The sequence below is a fragment of the Necator americanus genome, chromosome V, assembly GCF_031761385.1.
Source record: "Necator americanus strain Aroian chromosome V, whole genome shotgun sequence".
Classification (NCBI taxonomy): Eukaryota; Metazoa; Nematoda; class Chromadorea; order Rhabditida; family Ancylostomatidae; genus Necator; species Necator americanus.
In genome coordinates, this window is record NC_087375.1 from 28,520,016 (window position 1) to 28,544,969 (window position 24,954).

Consider the following 24,954-nt stretch of genomic DNA (forward strand, 5'->3'; position numbering starts at 1 on the left):
TGGAAATTGCAGGAAAACGTGAATCAGTTTTGAAGCTTTGCTACTGCTATGGAACTTTTAAGCCCATTTACAAGGGCTCAGAGTAACTGTATTCAAAATGTTGTGGTGTTCCATTTTTCTGACTCTACGTAGTTCTTTTCCAACTTTGTTGCAGAAACTTCTTTGAAGAGAATTTTCCATTCATGATGAACTTTTTTTCCTCAGGAAAAAGTGGTGGTGGTAGTAGTGGTATTAAATCTATAGAAAATAGTCAAAAAAAAAGTTCATTCACTGAAACAACAGCAGCAAATAAAGTCATGTGAGCTACATCATATTAAATAATACATTGTTTTCCCGGAATAAACTGCATGGTTTTCCTGAATTTATAGACATTCTAGGAATCCAGAAAAGATGAAAACATATCCAAAAGACCGGAGTTTGTGGAAGGGGGACGATCCGTACAGATGTTATGAGAACTTTTTTCCGTACAGATGTTATGAGAACCACTTTTCTACTTGCTTGTTCAGCCGCAAGCAGGAGCGAGAAGGACAGTCATAGCTCGATCCATGATATATTGTTCAGTTCTCCTCTGACGTTTTTTGATCACATTGTTAACGCTGTGAGGAAAGCTTACACGGCACAATTCACAACCCTACACAATATTCGCTACGGTGATCCAAAAATCCTAGCATTGCTGTATAAAACTTCAGTTTTATCACCATTAGAATATTGCTCATAAATCTGCAGTCGCTATATCAGAAAATACGTTGAGAAACTAAGAATAATTTTGAGAAACTTCAAAAACTCACTCAAAACTCGCAATACTAGCTACTAATTCGTCAGAATTGGATATGTATCATAACATCCCCGGTCACAATATTCGATTGAAGAAGAAAGTTGGTGCCCAGTAAGTTTTTTTCTATTGTTAGTATTAATATCTTTTGATTATTAATATTTTTAAATTGCTTCCTCTCCTTCCTATGCACGTTCCTATTGCTTGAAAGCAACAAAATGTTCAAACGCTGACTAAGAGAAGTTGATTTACTCCATATTTTTTTTGTCTGGAAACTTCGTAAACAGGACCTCCCTTCTCTATTTCGGCACTTCTCACTGCATAACTCATTTTACACAAATGGCCCGCCGTCGTTGCGATCGCAATTACGTCGCAGTTACAGTTTAGTTCAGACGGCCCTCTCTCTTACCTTAGTGATGATCTGAGCGAATCTTCCATAAAACATCTATATGTCAAACTTTTGAGAGCTGTAATTCCCTTGTTTTACTGCTTTCTTTGTTTACTGTTTTTCTTTCGGGAAGGATCATCTTCCTGGCTGATGTGAATGGATGTCAGTAATATCTAAAATCTGCTCTGACAACTTTGATAACTTTTCAAAGATTCCTAGCTTTTTCTAGATGCTGCTCTTGCTTTCCGAATTATAGGTGTTTGAGTACTAAATCACCTAGTCCAAAATCGTACAAGAAATTGATATCTGCTCGCTTATATTTTTTTCTGCCATTATATATTTACTGTATTCCACAATTGAATCGACTCCTCAACAGACATAATTTTCCTATTTCGATGAACTGATTTCTTGCCCTTGAATGACCTTCAGTTTGCAAAAGAAGATTCTGGATATTCTGAAAAGTATAGCTCAGACTCTCAAAACTTAAGCAGTTTTCTTGCTCGCCTTCTTTAGTTGCTGAATAAAGATGTTTTGTACGTTTCATCAGCAAGATGCTTATCAGGAATTCTATGAATGGTCGTTGTTTCATGTAAGTAGCACCATAATGATCGTGTAAATGTCCTTCCTCCATCATTTTGTCTCCAGAATGATTGAGAAAACGGAAAGGTGCAGATGTTTGACAAGCGATTTCAGAACCGGTAATGGTTCTTCCTTTCACAAACATTCATAATTGTTGTTGTTGGTTTTTTAAAATCACTATTGCGCTGTGGTGTATTACCAGTATCAATCATTTTTGAACGTTTGTGCGAAATAACGTGCAAAAATTCATCCTTGATGGTACAGAAAGACAGAACCACTATTGGTTCTACATTTTTGTAGCATCAAAGATGAATTTCTGCAATTCTCGCAGAAACTTCCTCTCACCATTCGCATTTTGAATGCGTTCTGGATGTTGGAAGCAGATTCACTTTTATTTTGTTTGATCTCCTTCACCTTGGCTAATATACAGATGATTTAACATCTACGCCCGTAAAAATTACGCTAGATGTGAAGCACCGCAAAGAAAGCAAAGCAAAGATTTTAAGAAAATAACCGAATATTTCCATTACAAGGGGCTTATCGAAAGAAAATTGCTCTGCTCTGAAAACTGCTCGGCCTATCAAATTTTCTCAGCTCGTCGTGTATTCACATACTTCAGGAAAATGCATTGAAACTTAGAAAATTCTGCATAGGATAGGTTAAGATATTCTTCTGTTAGAGAATTTCGTTTCATACAAACTTTGGACAAGAAAGCTTTCGTTCCTCGAAAAATCGGGATTAGATTTCCAATAATCGCCATGAATTCTGAGCCTTAGTTCTGTGACAGGCTTCTCGTTTTTGCTTTACGGAAAAAAGTGCAGGAAATGTAAGCAATAAATTTTTCTCAAAATAAAAAAAAAACAAGGTTGTACTTCCTTTAAGTAAGTTTTGAATCGAACAAAATTATCTAGTCATTGGACCATCACTACAAATTACACTAAATCCTTGTTGGGAAAACGTTGGCAAGCTCACCTAGAGCACTCACTACCTATGACTTATCTCAATGTTGATGAAACAAAAAAATTAGGGCATTAAAAATTAGGGCGGAAAGCCTGAATGAAATTCCCGAAAAGGGAATGATAAAGTCAGGCGTATATTTAAAGAACATCTTCTAATAAAATGTCAAAAAGAGAAACCAAAATGATGAGATAATGAGTACAACTGATGTGCTAGGAACCCTAGGAAGCTACCCTACTTGCAGGCTTCAGAACATTCAGTGATTATTACCTTGACTCATTGTTCGCCAATTTGCTTGAGCGGACACCTGTAATGTTTACATTTGCCCCAATCGCATGCAATAGTCGTAGAGGTGGCACTGGCACTAGCGTGGCACACGAACATCATTAAAGTTTGCTTTGAAGGATGAAGGACGATCTTCATTTGTGAATACGTCTGAACATGGGGTCGGCGGTCTTCCTCTGATGTGCCTAATATCGCTTGGGACCCAGTCCCTGATAACTCTAGTTCAACGGTTGTCGTTGAAGTGCATCACATTTTCGGCCTACCTTATTTTACGTTCCTTGGCAAACTCAGCAGCGTCTCTAGTTTTTGATCGCTGTCATAGAAGCTTTGAATCCCTTCTCTCAATTACGTGAAGCGGGATACACCTAGAATCATTTTTTCGATTGACCGTTCACTGATCCTGTCCGCATTATCTTCCTGCTCACGAAGTGCCCAGTTTTTTTTTAAACATAGACGAAAGTAGGAAGTGCATTGGTGGAACGTAGGTGATGCATTCGGATATGTTCGTTCCGTTGAGCAAAGCGGTATCTCCGATACCCGTCCATCCGTTCTGCTTACTTGATACTGGATGTTACAAGGAAGATGTCATTAGTAAAGCGTAGGTGGTGTAGCAGCCTACCATCAACCTTCATTTCCATGTCGTCTCTTTCCAGCTTTCTCATTGCGTTTTTGAAAGTGGCGGTGATTATTTGAGGTGAGATTGTAACACCCTGTCCGATCTCCTCTTCACGTTGATAATGATATTCTTGTAAAATGTCGAACTTCCGGTGGTGAATTTACTATACAACCTTTGAGGCACCTTTACATACTGAGTAAGGAGAGTTGTCTATGACTTTCGTGACCGCTTCCGAGTAGAGGACTTTCTTTAGGTCGATAAAAGCGAGAAATTGTGGCATCCTGGTCACTCTCGTAAAGAGCTAATAGATGACGGATAATAAGCAGTAAATTGAGCAATAGTTGCCGATACCATGTGAATCTCCCCTTTCTAACAGCAACACGGTCTTGCTGGTCTGTTTAGAGATCTTGTATTCCGACAGGTAACGTGTAGCAAGCTTCTCGAGAGTGTTGATGAGAACTGGCGGAAGATCCTTCAGATGTCCTGATCTTATCCTGTCGGGACCATTTGCCATGAATACTCACATGATATGGATGGTAGAACCTCTAGAATGACATGTTCGTCTTTCCTCAGATGGTGAGGAGGCAAGTGGACATGGCTGTCGAAGAGATCAGAGTAGAAGTCGTGGATGATTTCCTCCATTCCCCTTCTCGATGCAATCGTTGCTCCATTTGGGTTCCTGACCATCATAGAGACCAAATTCTATTCATGGACATCTACATACGACTAGGATTTTAACACGGGACTGTGTGGCGCAATCTGTTAGAAATCAGCTGTGGCCGCACGGTCCATGGTGTGAAACCGCCCTAGTGCCAACAAAGGATAACAACAATAACGATTGATACGTCAATAACTTTATCTTTATCTGTTGCATGATATTTACATGAAACAACGAACATGATGCATTTGCAGTCTCCGTGATAAGCGTTGTACGAAGTATGAAAAACTGTCTATTCAGCAATTACACGTGGCGAATAAGAACTGGAACAGAAAGAAGAACATCGTTCCTTTGCCTAACAATTCACTTGTTGGGGGAATTAGAAGGTAGAATGACAGTATTTTCAGTTTCCAAAAAAGTTATCCAGCGAACTATTCCATAACATTAGTAACGCTCTTTTCATTTTTTTTACTCCAATTCATATTTTATTTTTACTCTTTTCATTTCATTTCTCACTAACGCTTCATACGATGTCCAAATAAATCCACTGCTCTATGGAATTAACACATCTCATCATATTTCACCATAAGCCTTTTTCAACTGACAGCACTATTCACATAGTTCGAATATCTAAGCTGTATTCCACAGAATATGCAGATTTTTGATTTCGCAATAATTTGAGAGGGAAGTATCGTAAGAGGTCTACATACAGTTCTACAAGGGGCTGGGTGAAATAGGACAACGAATTCGTAGTTGTGTAGAGATGTATGCAATTGCGACACTATAGGTGGTGGATCGAGACTCCAAAGTACGCGTAGTAGCATTGTTAGCTCAATATCCCGCTTCTTACAACTCCAATGCGAAATTATTTATTGTGTTGATATTTCTTTACCGCTTAAATGACAAACGGCATTAATTAATTACAAACAAGCGTAGAAACATATCCCTCAAATCTCTCAGGCATGCACATCTCGGATTTTCTTAACAGTGTACTGCTCGAAATTCTCCCATAGCTTCTCCCACAGCACGACTTCGTACAACTGAAACATAGGACATTTTCAACTGCAACAAATTTGGAAGTAGTGGAAATATCTCTCCCAAGACAAAGATATTTTTGAACTTACTGCTTGGTGCCCGTTTGGTTTCAGTGGGCAGTTGGCAGAATTGATTGTACTTGTTTGCTGAAGACAACAAGCTGAAGTAACTTTTAGACGAGGGAATAATTATGGATTTGTACTAGACGTATTCTCACTATTAAATGGAAGGAGGTTGGTGAAAATAGTTGAAAATAGAAAAAAAAACTTACTCCTTTCTTGCATGTAGATTCCCCGTAGAGTATTTCAAAGATGTATTTCCTACCAGCTACAACATATGCTTCAGCTTTCTCAACCTGAACTACAAAAGTTCAGACTGAATATTTTATTTTTAAAAATAATTATGGTCAAACCTTGATTGGAACCATTAATTGGTCTCCGTCGTTGACCTTTTCGTTGACAGCATTCACAGCTTTCCACGCTCTTTCCTTAATTTTTTCGATTTTATTCTACGTATATGTGGCTTAAATATAGGTCACCAATAACTGTGGAAGTAGAACTATTTGCTTATCAACCTAAGCGCTCATAAATTGCGGGTGGACTAACCATATTCTCAGGATCACTTGGATTGAGAGGCTTGGGTCCTCCGATCCCCCCCGACAGTATCTGACTGTCGACAAACGTGACGATCCAAAGGAGGAGAAAAACAGGAGGCGACATGATTCCTAAAACAGACATATCTTCGCAGTTATTACAGCTGCACAAACACAGCCATTCGTGGAGTTACGAGTTGGCCACCGATTACATAAGTGGAATATGTAGCAAAAGTTAGTTATTATCCGATTTATAAGTGGTATGGGATCAGGAGATAGGTTAAATATGAAGAGAATCAAGGATTTGACTGAGTTGTCGTGACCTGCGCAGAAAAAGAATTTGTATACGTCTGCTTAAATGGCATGTGATATTAGTGGATTTAACACTCACTGCTTGAACTAAACTAAAGGACAAAGACCAGTTTTAGATACAAAAATTTACATCATTCAACCATCACGACTTGTATGAGTAAGAATTGCGTTTTTATCAGGCGTGTTTTTACTCCTTCGAGCGCTTTTTTTTGAATTTTTGTGCCGGTATTGTTGCTATTTTCACACTTTTTAAAAACAATTGGAGAATTGTTGTTTCAAAAGAGTTTGATGCAAAATGCTTAAAGGCAGCATACCACGAATCTGAAGGAGGTGCGGATTTCAGGTGGAGTATCCGTATACGGGGTCGTAGATTATGGAGACCGGGGGTAGTTTCGCTCATCTCTCCCTGCATCATTGCAAACAGTGGCCTCCAGAATGTTGTTTTGTACGACGCCATCTATTGCAACGCTCCAGCCTTTGCGCCGCCTCCGCCATACGATTCGTCGAAAATCAATTCAGACTGCCCCGATAGGCGGTAAGGGACGCTACGCGTGCAAGGGTGGCGCGCTGCAATGGAATACAAAACAGCATTCAGGAGCCGGCTGCTTGCAGTTATTCAGGGAGAAATGAGCGGAACTACTCCGGTCTGCATAATCTACGACCCCGTATATGGATACTCTACCTGAAATCCGTACAACTCCAGATTTGTGGTATGCTGGGGAAACACGTATTGATAGTAAAGGAAATAAATGCAAATGTTCAAGAGTGACGGAACCGTTGATAATAAAAAAAACTGTTGCGTTGTAAAGGAACAAAAACCGCCGTCTTACCAGTTTGGAATCGATGACGTAGATCGATACATGTACTCTCTTCCTACAAGAGACATGCTCTATTCTTTCCTATGATGATTTTATCCTCAATAAGTACTGCGACAGGCCATGACAATGCTCTCGGTCGCGGCGCAACCAATCTATGCGCATCGGTTCAGTGTTAGTCGCGTTGGAGTATAGCCGCAGTCCAACAAGCGACGCTCGAGTAATGGAAGACTCAAAAGTGGTGGCAAGGTATGATCGAGAGAGTCCCGCCTTCGTCCTCAACTTCCTCTCAGGTAAGCAACAGTAACGAGCACTCGTCGTTAGAAAATCTACCAATCTGCTTCTGATCTTCACATCACAAATGTTGTTAATTGGACATTACCGATGAAGTGTTTTACTATTGTGGAAATTCTGAATTCTAAATCTACTAAAATTCAGATGACTATCTTATCTTCTCAGAGGTGTTTACTGAAGGCGGAAAAATGCCGTCAATCGCCGCGATCCTCATCAATGCATATCGGTTTAATGTTACTCGCATCGGAGGAGAACAGTGGCAGGGCAACTGACGGCGCAGATAGTGAGTTAGAATGAAGTGGGTTGTTTCTGGAAAGGAATTGCTTAAAACAACCGATCAAGAAGGTTCCTAGTTTGATCTTTTTAAAAGATACCAACCTATGTTTTGAAAAGATCAAATTAGTTGAACTTTTGAAAAATTTAGAAAAGAAGAGCATTACTTCGGATGCGGTCGCTGCTGGCCAAAATGAAACGATCAAATGAGCCTTCTTCAAAATTCACTCTCAGAGCTATTAGCATTAGCGTGATTAATCAAAGTTAAACAAGCATGGTTCGAGAAAAAAAGTGAATTCATAACTATTCCTCTTTTAAAGCGAATGTTAAAAATAGGCTTGAAAAGATGAGTTTAACTAATGTGAATGCGACTGTAAGCAAATGTGCGGAAGGGAAGAACCGTCCGCGTTCTCGTTTAATCTCGCACCATCTCACACGGCTTTGGTTGTTAGCGGCTTTTTCATCAGAAATTCTACTCGTCTCGTTGCGCAACTGCCCTATCCACCTGATTCGGCTCCGTTTGACTTTTGGCTTTTGCCGAAACTCAAGAAATCACTTTGTGGTCATCGTTTTGATTGGGTGATAGATTAAGGAGGTAAAAGCGGAATCAAAGAAGTGGTTTAAGGCTGTGAATGAAGGATTACAAATGTTTTCAAGACTGGGAGAAGTGATAGAATAGATGTGCTGCTGCCGGAGGAGCGTACTTTGAAAGAAATGAAAAAAAAACTTGTGGAATATTACATGTTTTCTTATTTTATTTGAAAAATTACTACTTTTTGATGATCACATATTTGAGTTGTAGGAGGAAACTTTTGAATGCGGTGAGGAGATCTTTCTTTACCTTATTGGAAATGCCACGTATTTATTTATATAATTACATTTATTTATATATTTTTATTATTTATTTATTTATTTATATATACGAGAATAAACTTGCGAATTTACATTTCAAAGGAGCAAAAGAGAGTGTGTTTCTAAACGTATGTAGTGGTAAGCGGTACCCTATATTTTTCTATGAATTAACTGATGGTGCTTTGCTTTGCTTTTTTGTTGATAAATAAGCCTGTTTATTCCGCTATGTTCTAGAATGACCTACAAAAACAGAACTACAATGCGAAACTATTTTTTTTGTGACCCATTCCATTCGTCAGTGCTGTCAAAAGAGATCCTCTCAAAAGCCATCTAGCGTAGCGGAGAGGTCCTAGAATGTTACCCTTGAGACCTTGCTCAATGAAATTTGGGGCTCTTTCTCCTTTCCATATAAAAAAGTCTTTCATGTAGCAGTCGGTGTTGTGTTGCCGTGTAGAGCTCTAGTACGGCAATGACATCCGTCAGGAAAAACCAATCACTGAAGATGATGTGGTCTATACCATTATGCTGTCCTCCACAGGGCGATTCTCACGTAGAATATAGAGAAGGACTTTGAAATAGCGAAATTCCAGCAGATTTCTACACTACGTCAACTTCGTAATACGCTACCTTTACAGAAAATTGAGGCTTTGACCCCTCTGTTGCCTCATCTAAGAGCGCAAGCTATGAATAAAAACTGCAGTTGGACCAAATTTTCTCATCCTCAGTCATCTGATTTGAGTCGTAGATTGTTCGAAAGAGTTGATGTTCATTACCATTCGAGGAAGACACTAACTCCACCACTGTCACATGTTCCTAAGGACATTCTTCTCCAATTTCATATGGAGCGTCGAATGGGCTTTGTTTTTGTCATTCTAATGACGTCTTACCTAATCTTTCTGATTTCCATCATTAGGTTCACCAAAGGCAGGTTGCAGGCCTCTAGTCTTACAAGCTTTGTGAGAACACAACATGTCTTTCTGTGATGGATATGTGGAGCCTACTTCTTGGAGGAACTCCGAAAAGCACCAATATACCAATTGAAAGTAGAGAGACTGGGTGAGAAGTGCTCCACGGCGTTAGAAAGTAATGGGTCACAATGGAACTGCTACTGCGACATCAGATTAGACACCAAAAAGTAATAAGAGGTACCCATGGCGTCAGAGTTATGCGCCAGCGTAAGCAAGAAACGAGGCAAGTTGGGATGGGTTCTGCAACATCACGGTAGTGCGTCGGCTCCAGAATACAGTGAGAGGAACTAGAATGGGATCAACGGTGTCAGAGTGGTGCGTCGGCACTGGAAATCAGTGATGACCAAACAGATTAGTGACGAACTGGTACTAGGAATATCAGAGGAAATGAACATGAATTACATGAAATAGAAGAAGCAATATAGGTGGCGCCGTCCTCTGGAGTGCTGTATAGAAATGCACTCCAGCACAACCAGTATGTTTACTCTTCTGCGCCCTACTGCTATGCCCTACTTTCAGAAGTGATAAACACAGAAGTACAACAGCTTATATAGTCAATGGTGGTAAATATTTGATTGAAGTCCCTTATCTTTATACTTATCATCTTAGTATTGTGGCGATCATTCTGTGTCAACAGAATTCAAAAATTAGAAAAGGTAGGGATTGGCCACCTTATCGAATATTGTTTGTATAATCGTGCGAAGTGACCACAGCCAACCACTATATATTTATGTATATATATATATATATATATATATATAATAAATTTAAATTTTTGGATAAATCAAGGAAAAGGAAAACCTTGAAAAACTTCACCACTTTCCATCTCTATTTATCGATGAAAACAAGGGATGGAAGCACCACAAAGAGTCGAGTCGTGATGTTCGGGGTTGGTCAGTCTGATCAAACGATGGTAGAATAGAGTGATGATTTCATAGTTTTTTTTTTCTAAATGTGTCAATACTACATTGGGAGAGTATTCAAACTTTATTTTACATCCATATTCTACTGATGCCGTTACAATTTGGAAACATATTTCAAACGATGGTAGAATAGAGGATTCTGTGAGAGCTCTTGCTGTTGATCAAAAAGGTTGGCCAGGGCTGTGTTCAAGGACAACACGCGTTGACAAAGATGCGGGCAACCGCGTCCGGCGATAATACAAGCCGTCGACTAAGTCAAATCAAGTAAGTGAAGGTGTCAAAGTTGTCTCGTTTTCCATTTCCGATTTTCTTCAAGCGGTTTACTTTTTAATTCTTAACATCATAACATCACCGTTTATCTTGAATACTTAAAAATTTATAAGAAAATATGGAGATCTTTGATGGATATCCTGCTAGTAGTTCGAAGATCTGTTTTGCCCTTATTTTTCGACATAATCGTTTATTACCAGCCATAACTTAGCACACTTTTCAACACAAGAAGTTGCAAAAAGTGGAAAACATTGGTGCTGACTTCTTCTTCTTCTTCTTCTTCTTCTTCTTCTTCTTCTTCTTCTTCTTATTATTATTATTATTATTATTATTATTATTATTATTATTATTATTATTATTATTATTATTATTATTATTATTATTATTATTATTATTATTATTATTATTATTATTATTATTATTATTATTATTATTATTATTATTATTATTATTATTATTATTATTATTATTATTATTATTATTATTATTATTATTATTATTATTATTATTATTATTATTATTATTATTATTATTATTATTATTATTATTATTATTATTATTATTATTATTATTATTATTATTATTATTATTATTATTATTATTATTATTATTATTATTATTATTATTATTATTATTATTATTATTATTATTATTATTATTATTATTATTATTATTATTATTATTATTATTATTATTATTATTATTATTATTATTATTATTATTATTATTATTATTATTATTATTATTATTATTATTATTATTATTATTATTATTATTATTATTATTATTATTATTATTATTATTATTATTATTATTATTATTATTATTATTATTATTATTATTATTATTATTATTATTATTATTATTATTATTATTATTATTATTATTATTATTATTATTATTATTATTATTATTATTATTATTATTATTATTATTATTATTATTATTATTATTATTATTATTATTATTATTATTATTATTATTATTATTATTATTATTATTATTATTATTATTATTATTATTATTATTATTATTATTATTATTATTATTATTATTATTATTATTATTATTATTATTATTATTATTATTTATTATTATTATTATTATTATTATTATTATTATTATTATTATTATTATTATTATTATTATTATTATTATTATTATTATTATTATTATTATTATTATTATTATTATTATTATTATTATTATTATTATTATTATTATTATTATTATTATTATTATTATTATTATTATTATTATTATTATTATTATTATTATTATTATTATTATTATTATTATTATTATTATTATTATTATTATTATTATTATTATTATTATTATTATTATTATTATTATTATTATTATTATTATTATTATTATTATTATTATTATTATTATTATTATTATTATTATTATTATTATTATTATTATTATTATTATTATTATTATTATTATTATTATTATTATTATTATTATTATTATTATTATTATTATTATTATTATTATTATTATTATTATTATTATTATTATTATTATTATTGTTATTATTATTATTATTATTATTATTATATGTCGCCAGGTGCCGCGTATACGAGTCTGATTGCTACCTGCACGTGGTGGCCCTGCCTTAACTAAACGCAATCAGGCGTTCGAGTGTACGCATTGGGGACCTACGAGCTATATAACCCGCACTGTTATATGGTGAAAGATTCCCATACATTGCAAGAAGTGCTGTCGTCCAGCACATCGCCAAAGCCCATAACCCGAAAGGTCAACTGCCTGGAGTCTTTCTCTCTCCTCTCTCGCCTGGAGTCGAATCTTTGGCAGCAACCATTCGTTTCGTCAAGCTGAACTGCCGAACAATATCGAGTGGTTTCCAACAAACCGCTCTATCCAGACTTCTGCTATATCTCTGTGTGCCTTTTGCTGCACTGCAGGAAACACCCATGAGAGATCGGCCTGTCATCAGCGTCAAAAATTACACCATATATTAAGGCGATGCTGATGAGAACAAAGTAGGTGGCTGCGCGATAGCTGTGAGGAACGATTAAAAGAACCTGGTAGAGGAATTTGGCTCAACGTCGTCTAGATGCGCCTTTGTACGACTGCGGGATCGCAGAGGACGTAAACTCTGGATCATAAGTGCTCACACGTCTACGGAAACCGCTGAGGACCTCAGTAAAAACGTCTTCTATAATGAACTCAATGCGTTGATGTCTAAAATACAAAGCCATCAGGTGGTCATTGTCGGAATCGAATGAAATGCAAATGCGAAGGTGGAACTCGAACAGCAATCCGATGTGCTGGGAAAATGGTACTATGCAGCGGAGCGCACGTCGGACAACGGTGACCGTCTGGTCGACTTGTGTGAACAGACGGGCCTCATCATCGCCTCCATGTTTAAAAGGAATCATCGACGCCATCAGCTCACGTGGCAAGGGTAAACCCTTTTAACGCCTGAAGAGCAGCGCAAGTGGAAGATGAGGACTCTTAAGCTTCAGCTCGACTATGTTCTGACGAGGAACATTCCTCAGTCAGATATCACAAAATCTAGAGCTGTTTGGGACGTTGCGTTCGACTCGTTGCGTTGCGTTGCGTCCAGTTCTTCTCAGCTTCAAGATACGGTTCCAAGAGAAAAACCGAGGAGTTCGTCTTCAACCGAAAATCGACACGGCAGGTCTGAAAGACGAAGAATGCAGAACAAAATTATTCTATTCTAGTCTATTCATGTTAGAGTGCGAACCAGGAAGAAGTTTAGCGATGCGGGTTCCTTCACAAAGTGCATCCAGGACGCTGCAAGGGAAACACTCCCGGTTCTGTTGCCGCGGAAGAAGTTTGCCTTTGCATCTGCGGAAACAAAATCCAGGTACAATTCTGAGTGTGTCGCGCGCAGTACTGGTGACTTCAACAAGGAAAAGCGTCTTAGAAGGAGGCTGCGTCGTCAACTGTAACAAGACCGCGATAACGAGTGGACGTCAAGAGCGATGGAGTTTGAAAAGGCGTGGGAGGACAAGCACTTTGCTGAACCGGCAAACACCGTCAGCTCCTGAACTCGAACACGTTCATAGGCCGACATATGCGGTTAACGAGGAGCCACCGACCGAGTCGGAGGTTCTAGTCTGTATTCAAAAAATGAAGAATGGAAAATTCGGTGAAGACGACAGGATAAGCGCAGAAATGCGGATGGATATGGATAGACGAAAAGATACCTGGTTGGTGGAGACACGCTATCATAATTCCCCTCCACAAGACGTTATCCGTCACGGACTCTAGAAATTATCAAGGAATCTCTCTTCTGCGTGTTATGTACAAGGTATTGGAGCGCATTATCCTGGGCCGACTCATCAAACATCCTAAAGAAACAACGCGCAATGAGCAAGCTGGCTTCCGTTCTGGTCGATCTACGATTGATCAGGTGTTCCTCGTCAGGAGAGTGATCGAAATCCGGCAGCGGTATTCGAAGCTAATGCAATTAGCTTTTCTGGACTTTGAAGACGCGTTCGATTCTCCTCACCGAGGCCGTCTTCTCAACGCGCTTCGCGCCGATGGAGTACCAGGAAAGTTCGTTCTCTTGCTTGATGACATGAATCAACGAACAACTGCTGCAGTTCGAACACCAGCCGGATATACAGCACCGTTTGAGGTGGTAACTGGAGTAAGACAAGGGGCAGTGGAAGGACCCTTCCTGTTCAATTTCGCCATCGACAACATTATGCGAAGAACAGTAGATCAGTGTTCTGCCGATATCATTCTAGCACCATCAGGACGCCCCTTGACTGACCTCGAGTACGCCGACGATGTTGTTGTATTCGCGGAAAGCAGTACGAAACTTCAACATGTTGTCAACCTTGTACCAAAGCTGGCTGCAGCCTATGGACTACGTCTACGCCCTGGTAAATGCAAGCAGATGTGGATCTCTTCGAGACCTCGAACGGGAATCAGGGTGGACGGACAACTGAGCTGATACAGATAGAGCTCGTCGAAGAGTTCTGTTACCTGGACTGTACGTTGAAAAACAACTGCAGCTGCGACAGAGATGTTCAGTAAAGATGCGTTAAGGCCACTTCTGCATTTCACTCTTTAACGAAATGCCTGTGGTCGACCCCCATCACCAGCGAAATCAAGCTGCGAGTCTACCTATCCGGAATTCGCCCCATCATGATGTACGGATCGGAGACTTGGGCAGCATCATCTGCGGTGATGGAGAGGCTTGATTGCACGGAACAAAAGCTGATTAGACGGCTACTTGGCTACTTTTGGCCTTGGGTATACCACAATGAAGGTCTTTACGCAGAAATTGATGTGGTATACCGGCGGATGACACGTGGAAGATATCAACATCTTGCACCGCCATCGAAAGTGGCTAAAGTAAATCGTCTTCGCTTCTTTGATCATATATTAAGAAGACCGGCACATCGCCTTGTTCAACGAGTTCTGAGGAGTTTGTCGGGTCCGAAGCCACCTGGCCGAGAACGGAAGTTCTGGACTGAGGTGGTGAAGGAGGACCTGAGGACACTCCGCGTGGATAGGCAATTCAGGCGAGACGTAAGGTTTCGCAGGATATGGAATAGCGACGAATGGATTGATTCTGTGCAAGCTCTCGCAGAAAATCGTGAAGGTTGGGCAGAGCTGTGTTCAAGGACGGAACACCTCGGCGAAGATGCGGGTAATCGCATCAGGCGATCAAATCAGTCCGCCGATTAAGAAAAGTAAGTCATTTGTCGCCAATTTATGTGCAAATGTTCACTTAGTCACTTTCCATTATGTTATATTTTAAAGTTAAAAATAAACAAGAAATGTGTTAGTATACATCAGAATCTGACATCCGCTTCTTTTGTGCGCTTACCAAAAGTTTCGCGTCTTCATCCTGTTTTAGCCCATATCACTGACACAGAATGCATAATTAGTAGAACATGTTTATAGACTCTCCGGTAAGTAGTTCTCAAAGTAGAAACCTCATCAAGTTAGGCAATTTTCCTTGAAACTCCCCCACAATCGTGGATCAAACTCTTAGTCCTCCTTATGAGCGGTTCCTTTCAGGGTCAGGTAGAACCCTTCTGTCTATCTCATTGTCACTGAAATATGAGTACGTATGAAACATAAACAGATATATGAAAGCGCAGACGAAAGAAAGAAGCTTTCAATACGATTCCCTTCTCTAATCCAAATCCAGTTATACTTTATTGCACAGTGTTGAATTGTCGCTGGTGTTCTTTAAGCAGTTATTCCTGCTTGCATGTGATTGTTTCTATATATCCATGCAAGAATAGTTTGATTTTTACGAACGTGTAACTGTCTCATACAATGACTTGCAGGGGCTGGCCGATGTATCAAGTCAGTGTTTTTATCCTCCTAGACAAGTCGACTACCAATTTATCAATCCCAGAGGGATTAAAGGCTTGGTGAGCACTAGGGCGGTTTCGAACCTCTGATCGATCGTGCCGGAATCGGAACCTCTAACCGCTGCACCTCACCCACTACGAGTGAACGTGGGGGCGCAACACAAGCGGATTGATTAACGCCAGAAACTTTATCCTTTTATTATTTATCCGAAGAAGCATTGAAAAAATTATTTAGACGTATATTAATACATGACTATTAAGTCAATTTTATTTGTAGCGTAGAACATATTGCGGGTTTCTTATTAGTGTAATCAAGCAACTGTATAAGTAAAAAAAAGTTTTATTCCTACATAGGCAACTCGGTAGAAATGCACATAACTCATGTTACTATGCTGACTTGTGCACTATAAAAACGTGTTGAAGAGAATGAGTTCGCTTATTAGCGTCCATACGGCATCATGCCCATTCCGGGATATCCCATACCCATAAACGGATTACCCATGCCACCCATAAGTTGACGCATTCTTAGTCGTCTTAGTCGTCTTAGCATTCTTCGTGGCCTCATCATTCCCATGCCAAACATGCCTGGAGAGCCCATGCCAGGAAATCCCATGAAAGGATAACCCATTCCTGGAAAGAAAGTTATGAAATGATGTAAGCAAAAAGTGAAAGTGTTTGCTGCTTTCTTACCAAACTGGGCGGAAGTTATGTACGCAAATGCAAACATGAAGAACACGAACAGGAGCAGTTTACTCGAAATCATTTCCTGAAGAGTAATTTGCATGAACAGTTGTAATGAACAGTTAATTAAAGTTGCAGAGGCTGTTTTTCTTCTACATTCATTCCCTAAACAAGATCCGTCAGAACAATTTTTCTATAATTGTATTCCTATTTTTAAACTGTTTCTTATCACTGTTTAGTCTGTTTAGTCGAAGATGGTTCCTTCTAGAAAAGTGTTTGACCAGGTACCCTTTGGTTTCGGGTAGTTTCGGGTAGTACCGGAAGAACAGATTTGAGGTGATCCATAGCAATATTCAACATAACATCTTGTAACTACAACCGACAGAACTACTCCAGCTATTTATTGGTGCTATTTTTGAAAAAAAAGCAGCGTGCTCTCTACTGTTATCTACATACATACCACTCTGTTTTAATTCATTCATGGATTATTGACTTGGCTACGAATAGCTCAGCTTTCTTGTCCCAGAGACCAAAAATTTATCTTTTCTTTATCAAATCGTTCCTCTAGAAAATTCAAAAAGGAATTTTGTAAGCAGAGGTAAATTTTTGACCAGCTCTCATGAAGTGACTGGATTCAATGGACTGAACACAAGACGTCACCTATAACTTGGTATAAGGGTGTTTTCACATATTGATCATAAATATGATACGCACCTTGTACCGGTAATGGGATTTAGAGACAGCTATGATGTCATGCTGTAAGCATAGTTTACGCATCTTCTCGGTAAGAAATTTACATCGAGTGGTTGTTATGAGTAGATAATAGTCATACACAATATCCACTTTGCACAATTACACAAGTTTTGTGGGCCCAAAGTGCACTTATTATACAATAGCGTAACAGTGGAGATAAAACGGCCAACTGTTACTCTTTGCAACACAGATACTGTAGTGCCATAAGCGTGGCGTTTTGGTACAAAGTAAATGCATATTCGTGCTCAGCACGGGATTTGGATCGTTTGTATGCCACCAATTAAGAAAAGAAGGCAGAAAATGTCATCTGTCTTAAAGCGTATAGCGTTGGAGCTTTGTTGGGTAGATTCTATACAAGGGTAGTAGAGATAATTGTAAGAGAATTTATATTCGCTAAGTAGCAGAAATACTCCAGTACGCGCTGCGTCACACAAGCGCAGCCCGTAGCAGGCAGCTTAAAAATGGTATCGGTTGTGTTGCAGATTGGGAAAACAAATGGCAAAACAACGAAGTACGCACATATCAACGATTTCGTTTTTGATCTGTGGACTCAGCAGGAACCGTAATTAAACTAAATACTCCGTAGAACGTGACCGTGTTTGCGAGTTTGATTGCTATCTGGTCACGGTCCTGCTTGCAGTAAATACTGCTAGGCATTTGGGAATTTTTAGATGCTTAAATACTTAGATGGCTCGTCTTTGCTGGACGTGCGGACCTCAGCATCTCCTCCACTCGTTTCGTTCCCTCGCCATTGTCATCCAAGATGTTCTCAAGCTTCGTGAATGACGTTGACGAGGTCCTTGAGCCGTATCCAGCTGAGCTCTCAGCTGGTCCATCCGTGCAGTGAACACGTTGCCCCATCTCGTTGGCGGTCTCCCTCGAGGGCGTTTAGCATCTCTTGGGATCCGCTCTGGCGTTCTTTTGGTCCAACTATCGTCGGTTCTTCTCATGATGTAACCGGCCCATCTACGTTTTGCTTTCGATATATATTCCACTAGGCCACGAAGACGGGATAATTCTCTTAAGTCGGAGCTGCGAAGACCGGCAAGTTGTTGTGTGCGCCGGTTAAACTTCCGAAGACATCTTTCAAGAACTCTGTGGGAAGTAAGTAGCTTCCCAGACGTGGCAGCGGTGTCTGCCCACGTCACTGCTGCGTAACAGAGCGCTGGAAGAACTGTCGAGTCGAACAGATGGGCACGACGATCTTGGTCCGTCTGTTGGTCCGTAGCTTCGCTGATGACTGTGAATGCTGCCCATGCTACTCTCATTCTTCTGTTCAGTTCTTTCTCCAAGTGGTTTTCCATGTTCATAGAACGTCCGAGGTATACGTATGACGAAGTTTCAACGATTTGGGAGCCTTCAAGTTGCACTCCTCCGTCCTCGCAGTAGGCGTTCTCATGAACTGTGTCTTCTTTTCTGTTCATTCGCAGTCCTATTCTCTTCCCTGCTTCGTTCAATTCGTTGAGCATCGTTTCTGCTTCACTGGCACTACTCGAAAAGAGAACGATGTCGTCCGCAAAGCGGAGATTCGACTGAAATCTTCCATCAACACCTATGCCCCTTTTTTTCCAGGAAAGTGATTTCATTATCCATTGCAATGCAGCCGTGAAAAGCTTCGGCGATGTAGTATCGCCTTTTCGTACAACCACTCCCATCCCCTCCCCTCCCCTTCCCCCCTCCCCCCTTTCCAATGGGTATGGTGAGAGGGCAGTGGAAAAGCTGTACCTTTGTGGTGCATCGACCGTAGCAATTGGCTAATGTCCTCACATACGAAGCGTCCACACCTTGCACAACCACCGCTGACGGTATTGCATTCGTTTCTACTCTGTCGAAGGTTTTCTCATAGTCGACGAAGGTTAGAACAAGGGGCAGGCGGTATTCCCGGCAGAACTCTATGACACTCGAAACGGTCTGGATGTGGTCCAAGCAGGTGAACCCCTGACGGAATGCAGCTTGTTCTTGAGGCTGGGCTTCATCCAGCATCCTGGATATGCGCTTGAGGATGATCTTGGTGAATACTTTGTATAGCACGCTCAGCATGCATATCGAACGGTAGTTCCGAAGGTCTCCTTTAATATAGATAAGAACGGTTCGCGAAGTCTTCCACTGGTCTGGGATCCCTTCTTTCTGAAGGTAGGATGTCATGTGCGCTGCTGAGATTACATGAAGTGGATGGCCACCAGCCCGAAGAAAGTCTGCTGATATAAAATCAGGTTCGGGGGCTGTGCCAGGTTTCATGCTCTTGATAGCGACTCGTACTTCCAAAGGGAGAATCCGTGGTGGAACTTCACCAGTGGGGATGATCGGGCTTAACACAGGAGTTGATGAACGGAATAAGGTTCGAGTAGAACCTCTCCGTAATGATTTCCATCTCACGACGAGAAGACGTGCGAGTCCTGTCTTGGCTCAGCAAGGTTGCTAGCGGGATATTATATTCGGGGAAATCCCTGCGGCAGTTCTTTAGACTCGCTCTTCTTTGTACTGCTTCCAGAATCTTCTTCTGCCTGTATTTCAAGAGATTTTCCTGCTTTTCTTTTTCTCTTTCTTTTTCAACGCTTTTCTGCAGCTAGTGTTTGCTACTAACCGTTCAATGTTGCGATGCATTCGGATCAAGCCTCAAAGCATGTGTACTTGGTGAGTATGTGGTCGATCTCCTCACGATTCGCCCCACTGGGTGATTCTCATGTCCACCGACGATGATCTTTCTTTATGAAAAGAGAGCTCCCATCAAAGAGACGAGCGGCGGACAACAGCCCGGCAAGACGGTTGCCATTTTCATTCCGGTCCCCTAGTCCAAATCTTCCGATTGTGTATTCCTTTTCTGTGGCCTTTCTTAGTTTTGTGGTGAAGTCTCCGACAGCAAATTTGTAGAAGGACTTCTCGTTGCAGATTACTTCCTCCAGCTCCTCGTAAAACGCGTCCAATTCGGAATCATCAGCTACTGATGTTGGTGAGTAGCAGTTGATGATACTGATGGGTTTTTGGCGCTGAGGGCGAAGAATGGTCAGACGAGGTGACAGGATCTCGTGAGAATCGACAAGATGAACGACAGGTGATGCACACAGAACCAACACCGCCCAAATTTCGCGACGGAACCTTCTCTCCACGAATGGCAAGTGTACTGTCATTCATCTGTCGTACGTCGCAACCTGAAATTTCACACCGGTCGCCATACCGTCCGACGTCTGAGACGGTAGGGACCAGTGTGCAGGGTACTGAGGCAGTGGATATGCTGGAGTGGCAAAAAGACTTTTTCCCAAATTAAACAGCCCTGCCACGGCGAGCTTAGCTTTCACCACAGGTCGCCGCCGAACCTATATGGATTAGGGAGCCACCTTGTGACATTTTGCAAGACGGTGGTGAATCTTAGCAGTGGTTTACTTTTAGCTAGGCTTCTGAGAAGTCAGGATGTCGGATGTGTACACGCACCCAAGTCTAATTGCTACCTGGCGGTGGCCTTCCTTTCAATAAACGCAATCAGGCATTTGAGTGTACGCATTAGAAATATATAACAGCGCGAGTTATATGCAGGGGGTGCAAAATTCCTATACATTGCAAAAAGGTGCTGTCGTGCAACATATCGCCAAAGTCCATAACTCGAAAGGTCTACCCCTTAAGGGAGCATAAAATATTTGGCAAGAACCATTAATTCTGTCACACTGCCGTACATTATCAAGCGGACTCCAAAAATATCTAGGGTTGTACAATATCTGAGAGTCCCGCTTGTTGCGCTACAGGAATCACGCATCATAGATGGGCCGTCATCATTGTCGGGGACTACACTATTTATTGCGACAATATTGATGAAAAAAGATAGGAGTGTGTGCAGAAGTCGTGAGGAACGACTACAAAAACTTCGTGGAGGAGTTTGACCCAATTTTGTGAACATCCACCTTCATACAACTGCGAGATAGCAGAGGATGTAAACTCCGCATCGCAAATGCGCCACGTGCACCTAAAAAGACCGGTGACGAGAACATTCTATTACGAATTGCGCTGATGTGCTAAATATCCAGGCAGCAAGTGGTCATTGTTGGAATCGACGCGAGGACGGGACTTGAACACCAATTCAATGTGCTAGAAAAATAGACTAATCACGCGAAGTAGATAATGGATAACAATTACGGTCCCGTCGACTTATGTGATTGGACGTCAAACTTAGGTGATCGAACGATAGTTCCTTTCAAACGTCGAAGCGATGACGAAGTCGTATCGTTTGAGAGGAACTATCGTTACCATCAGCTTAAGTAGTAGGCGTCAGCTCTTTAGACGCCTGAGGAGCTGCGTTAATGAAGAATGATTACTCTTGAACTTCAGCTCGACTACTTTCTGCGGAGGAACATTCCTCAAGTCGGGACTTCGAAAATCCGGAGCTATTTGGGACGTTTCCGACCACCGTCCAGTTCTTCCTTAGCTTTCATATACTACTCCACAAAAGAAGCCGAAAAAGAAAGTTCCCTTTCAACCGAAAATCGACATGGCAGATATAGAAGACGAAGAATGCAAGACGGAATTCCCCAACGTATGTCTATTGATATAGGAGTAAAGACCAGAAGTAGCTTTACGATGTTAGTTCCTTCACAAAGTGTATCCAAGTGGTGGCTAAAGAAACGCTTGTGGCTCTATTGCCAAAGTAGAAGTCCGCTCCTGCATCTGCGAAGTCAAGTCGTATAACTCTGTCTGTATCACTGGTGATGACCTCGGTCTGGAGAAGCGACTAGGAAGGAAGCTGCTTTGTCACCTGCGACAAGACGAAAAAACAAATAAACATCAAGCCTTTCGTTTGCTAACATAGAATAGCGGCAAAATAAAAAGATGTTCAGTCCTCACCAGTGCTAATGAAGTTGCTGACGGTGAGGCAACCCTACCAGTTTGAGGGGAGTACTTCGGAACCTTGGTGAACCACCAAGGGGACTAGCTCTTGAGCTTGAGCACGCTCAGCAACTGACTTACGCAGTTAGCGATGTACTACCAAAAGAGTCAGAGAATTGTCAAATCCTTTCGAGAAGGCGGAGTTAGTGCAGGGATACTAGAATTTCCTCTATCTGGAATTTCTAAAATCACGAAGATCAGTCATCCTTTCAAAATGGATCGACGAAAGGATACGTGACTCGTGGAGGCATGTAATAATAATTTCCCTCCACAAGAGGTTATCCGTTACGGATCCATCGAACCCGTTGCTGTGTGCTATGTATAAGAGCTCGTGGTGAATAATCGTGAACAGGATTACCAAACATCGAAAAGAAACAACGATTAAGCGCAACCATAAACCTAGGTTCCGTTTTGGCACATCTACTATTGACCAGGTGTCTATTATCAAAAGAATGATCGAAATGCGGCGGCGGTCTTCAAAGTCAATGCAGTTAGCCTTTTTGACTTTTGAATCCATTTTCGACTCTCCTCTTCCGGCCGTCTTCTCAACGCGCTCCGCGCTGTTGGATTATCAGGAAAATTCGTCCGCCTACTTGATTACATGAGCAACTGCTTCAGTTCGAACACCAACCAGGTACACAACATCGTATGAAGCGGTAACAAGTTCCTTTAACTGCTCTGTGGATGACATCATACAAATGACAGTCGACTCAGCACGTGTCAGAGTGCCCCGGAACAAACTCGAGTATGCCGACGATGTTCGCGAAAAACATTGAGAAACTTGAACATGTTGTCGATCGTATATCAAAGCTAGCAACGGCCCATGGATTATACCTGCTCCCCGATAAGTACAAACAGATGTGGGTCTCCTTAAGACCTCCAGGGAAAAGTGTGGATGGATGAACGACTCCTCTAACCAAGTCAAGTGACAAGTACTTTACCTATACCCTGTTCTCTCTATTATGACTTAAAGATTGCAAATAGCGCCACATGTGATGGCGAAAATCGACAGCACAGAAAGGAAGCTGCTTAGACGGCTGTTTGGGTAGTTTCGGTCTGGAGCACGCCACAATGAAGAACGTCATGCAAATGTAATTATGGCGTACCGGCTTATGACACAAAATTTGACGCCACCGTCAAAAGTGGCCACAGAAAATACCTTGCTTTTTGGTTACGTTATGAGTAAGCCACCAGACTTGTTCAGAGCATTCTGAGGTTTCTCCTGCATTTAAGTTGGAAGGGACCACCTGTTCGAAAGTTCTGGACTGCTGGGTGAAAAAGGACAAGAGAATACCCGGCGTGGATAGGTAGTTAAGGCGAAACCACAGAATATGGTATAGTGATGAATGGCTTGTTCCCGTACAGGCTCTTGCTGAAGTTCGGGAAGGTTGGGTAGAGTTATGATCAAAGGTGACACTTCTCGGTGAGCATGCGGACATTCTCCTCAAGCGATGTTAGCCGACGATTAAGTCAAGTATAGTAGAATCAAGACGACATGAAGCAGGAAAGGAAGCTGCTCAGACGGCTGTTTGGGTAGTTTCAGTCTGGAGCATGTCACAATGAAGAACATAATGCAAATGTGATTATGACGTACCGGTTGATGACACAATGACGTTCCTCGTTGTGGAAAGGAGCAGCTGCATAAGCGGTTGCCCTCAAAGCGGTACGGTGGAGCGTAGCGGTTAGAGTGACGAGAGTGACGAGTCCTGCTACCACCGTTCACTGCTCCGCGGTGGTCCCCTTCGATTCCAACCTCTATCCCAACTGCGCCGCTCCGAGAGCAATCGCTTACGCAACTGCACCGTGATTCATGTTGCATTGACCCGACTATAAGCCATGATGGATGATGCAACGATAACGAACGAGTAGCGAGGTGATGTCAGGAGTTTTGCCCAATGTTTATCTGGAACAAACCTCTCCTATCGAGAAGCACGTAGACGTAATACTATAAATTGCTGCACATTTCAATTTATATTTCTGTGCTACACGAAAACCTTCGAAAGATGAGAAAATTCTACAACTCGAGCAGATGTCTGAAAACTTCAAGAAAATTCCTATATAATGTATTTCAGTTGTCCTTAAAAGCTCTTGAGTGTGTGTCAAAGTGGGTGAAGTGTCCGTCGTCAATCAAGCAGCATGGGATGCCTCAACGCATCTGGCGACCTCAACTGAGAATCAATTGAAGTTTACAAACATGCTGCCATAGGATGACTTTCGGAGTCTCATCGATGTGTGAGGTCAGTTTTAGTAAGTATGGCGCCAATTCCATTACCAAAGGTTTTGTTGGCTCTTATACAGTTTCGAACCGTTGCGCGGTCGCACCTAAACCTCTAACCAGCTATGCTTCACTTGCTCGAAACGTTTCGGTAGCAAGTATAATGCAGCTAAAAAAAGCTAGCAGATAGAAAGCAGTGCAAGAACTCTTGCACAGCTTCACATTTCGTAACGTTTATAGCTGTCGGTGTTGTGTCATGTAAATTATGCCGAGATTGGGAATAAAACCAACAAAGCAAATGTGAATCTGGTATCGATATCTTGGATGGGATTTAAAATGCTAATGGGAAGCGGGAGATCCAAGAAGGTAGTGCGTGTACGTGTACATTTTTGAATGTTTTAAAAAGGCAGAAACATTACCGGTTCTGTTTTTTCTCAAACTTTCAAGAAATAGTTGGTACTTGCACTCTTCTCACCACAGTGGGGATATGATAACTCTTAGC

General features: G+C 40.6%; 11 protein-coding genes across 12 annotated transcripts; 6 read left to right on the top strand and 5 right to left on the bottom strand.

Annotated features, from left to right (window-relative positions):
• Nucleotides 1–3,402: 3,402 nt before the first annotated feature.
• RB195_015492 (uncharacterized protein) lies at nt 3,403–4,111 on the bottom strand (the record flags this gene model as incomplete). The annotated part of the gene is made up of 4 exons (XM_064206234.1): nt 3,403–3,545; nt 3,601–3,726; nt 3,791–3,898; nt 3,949–4,111. The coding sequence occupies 4 exons, from the start codon at nt 4,109–4,111 to the stop codon at nt 3,403–3,405; spliced, it is 540 nt and encodes a 179-aa protein (XP_064062115.1).
• Nucleotides 4,112–5,211: 1,100 nt separating this feature from the next.
• On the bottom strand, nt 5,212–6,009 carry RB195_015493 (uncharacterized protein; the record flags this gene model as incomplete). The annotated part of the gene is made up of 5 exons (XM_013441399.2): nt 5,212–5,295; nt 5,380–5,436; nt 5,562–5,645; nt 5,703–5,777; nt 5,896–6,009. 5 exons carry the CDS (start codon nt 6,007–6,009, stop codon nt 5,212–5,214), a joined length of 414 nt encoding a protein of 137 aa, XP_013296853.2.
• A 1,123-nt stretch (nt 6,010–7,132) lies between these two features.
• Nucleotides 7,133–12,189, top strand: RB195_015494 (uncharacterized protein; the record flags this gene model as incomplete). The annotated part of the gene is made up of 2 exons (XM_064206235.1): nt 7,133–7,183; nt 10,801–12,189. The coding sequence occupies 2 exons, from the start codon at nt 7,133–7,135 to the stop codon at nt 12,187–12,189; spliced, it is 1,440 nt and encodes a 479-aa protein (XP_064062116.1).
• RB195_015495 (uncharacterized protein) lies at nt 7,167–7,575 on the top strand (the record flags this gene model as incomplete). The annotated part of the gene is made up of 2 exons (XM_064206236.1): nt 7,167–7,302; nt 7,448–7,575. The coding sequence occupies 2 exons, from the start codon at nt 7,167–7,169 to the stop codon at nt 7,573–7,575; spliced, it is 264 nt and encodes an 87-aa protein (XP_064062117.1).
• Nucleotides 10,531–13,862, top strand: RB195_015496 (uncharacterized protein; the record flags this gene model as incomplete). The annotated part of the gene is made up of 2 exons (XM_064206237.1): nt 10,531–10,583; nt 13,124–13,862. The coding sequence occupies 2 exons, from the start codon at nt 10,531–10,533 to the stop codon at nt 13,860–13,862; spliced, it is 792 nt and encodes a 263-aa protein (XP_064062118.1).
• On the top strand, nt 12,909–13,862 carry RB195_015497 (uncharacterized protein; the record flags this gene model as incomplete). The annotated part of the gene is made up of 2 exons (XM_064206238.1): nt 12,909–13,029; nt 13,144–13,862. The coding sequence occupies 2 exons, from the start codon at nt 12,909–12,911 to the stop codon at nt 13,860–13,862; spliced, it is 840 nt and encodes a 279-aa protein (XP_064062119.1).
• Nucleotides 13,863–13,893: 31 nt separating this feature from the next.
• Nucleotides 13,894–14,553, top strand: RB195_015498 (uncharacterized protein; the record flags this gene model as incomplete). The annotated part of the gene is made up of 1 exon (XM_064206239.1): nt 13,894–14,553. One exon carries the CDS (start codon nt 13,894–13,896, stop codon nt 14,551–14,553), a length of 660 nt encoding a protein of 219 aa, XP_064062120.1.
• Nucleotides 14,554–14,747: 194 nt separating this feature from the next.
• RB195_015499 (uncharacterized protein) lies at nt 14,748–15,293 on the top strand (the record flags this gene model as incomplete). Its single annotated transcript, XM_064206240.1, has 1 exon — nt 14,748–15,293. The coding sequence occupies one exon, from the start codon at nt 14,748–14,750 to the stop codon at nt 15,291–15,293; it is 546 nt and encodes a 181-aa protein (XP_064062121.1).
• Nucleotides 15,294–16,370: 1,077 nt separating this feature from the next.
• Nucleotides 16,371–16,694, bottom strand: RB195_015500 (uncharacterized protein; the record flags this gene model as incomplete). Its single annotated transcript, XM_013441398.2, has 2 exons — nt 16,371–16,561; nt 16,622–16,694. The coding sequence occupies 2 exons, from the start codon at nt 16,692–16,694 to the stop codon at nt 16,371–16,373; spliced, it is 264 nt and encodes an 87-aa protein (XP_013296852.2).
• Nucleotides 16,695–18,081: 1,387 nt separating this feature from the next.
• On the bottom strand, nt 18,082–19,969 carry RB195_015501 (uncharacterized protein; the record flags this gene model as incomplete). Of its 2 annotated transcripts, XM_064206242.1 has the most annotated exons (4): nt 18,082–18,897; nt 19,091–19,673; nt 19,717–19,869; nt 19,950–19,969. In XM_064206242.1, the coding sequence occupies 4 exons, from the start codon at nt 19,967–19,969 to the stop codon at nt 18,082–18,084; spliced, it is 1,572 nt and encodes a 523-aa protein (XP_064062122.1). The 2 variants fall into 2 exon arrangements, with proteins under 2 accessions (XP_064062122.1, XP_064062123.1); XM_064206241.1 differs by lacking the exon at nt 19,950–19,969 and having other exon boundaries at nt 19,717–19,736.
• Nucleotides 19,970–20,046: 77 nt separating this feature from the next.
• On the bottom strand, nt 20,047–20,493 carry RB195_015502 (uncharacterized protein; the record flags this gene model as incomplete). The annotated part of the gene is made up of 1 exon (XM_064206243.1): nt 20,047–20,493. The coding sequence occupies one exon, from the start codon at nt 20,491–20,493 to the stop codon at nt 20,047–20,049; it is 447 nt and encodes a 148-aa protein (XP_064062124.1).
• Between the last annotated feature and the right edge of the window lie 4,461 nt (nt 20,494–24,954).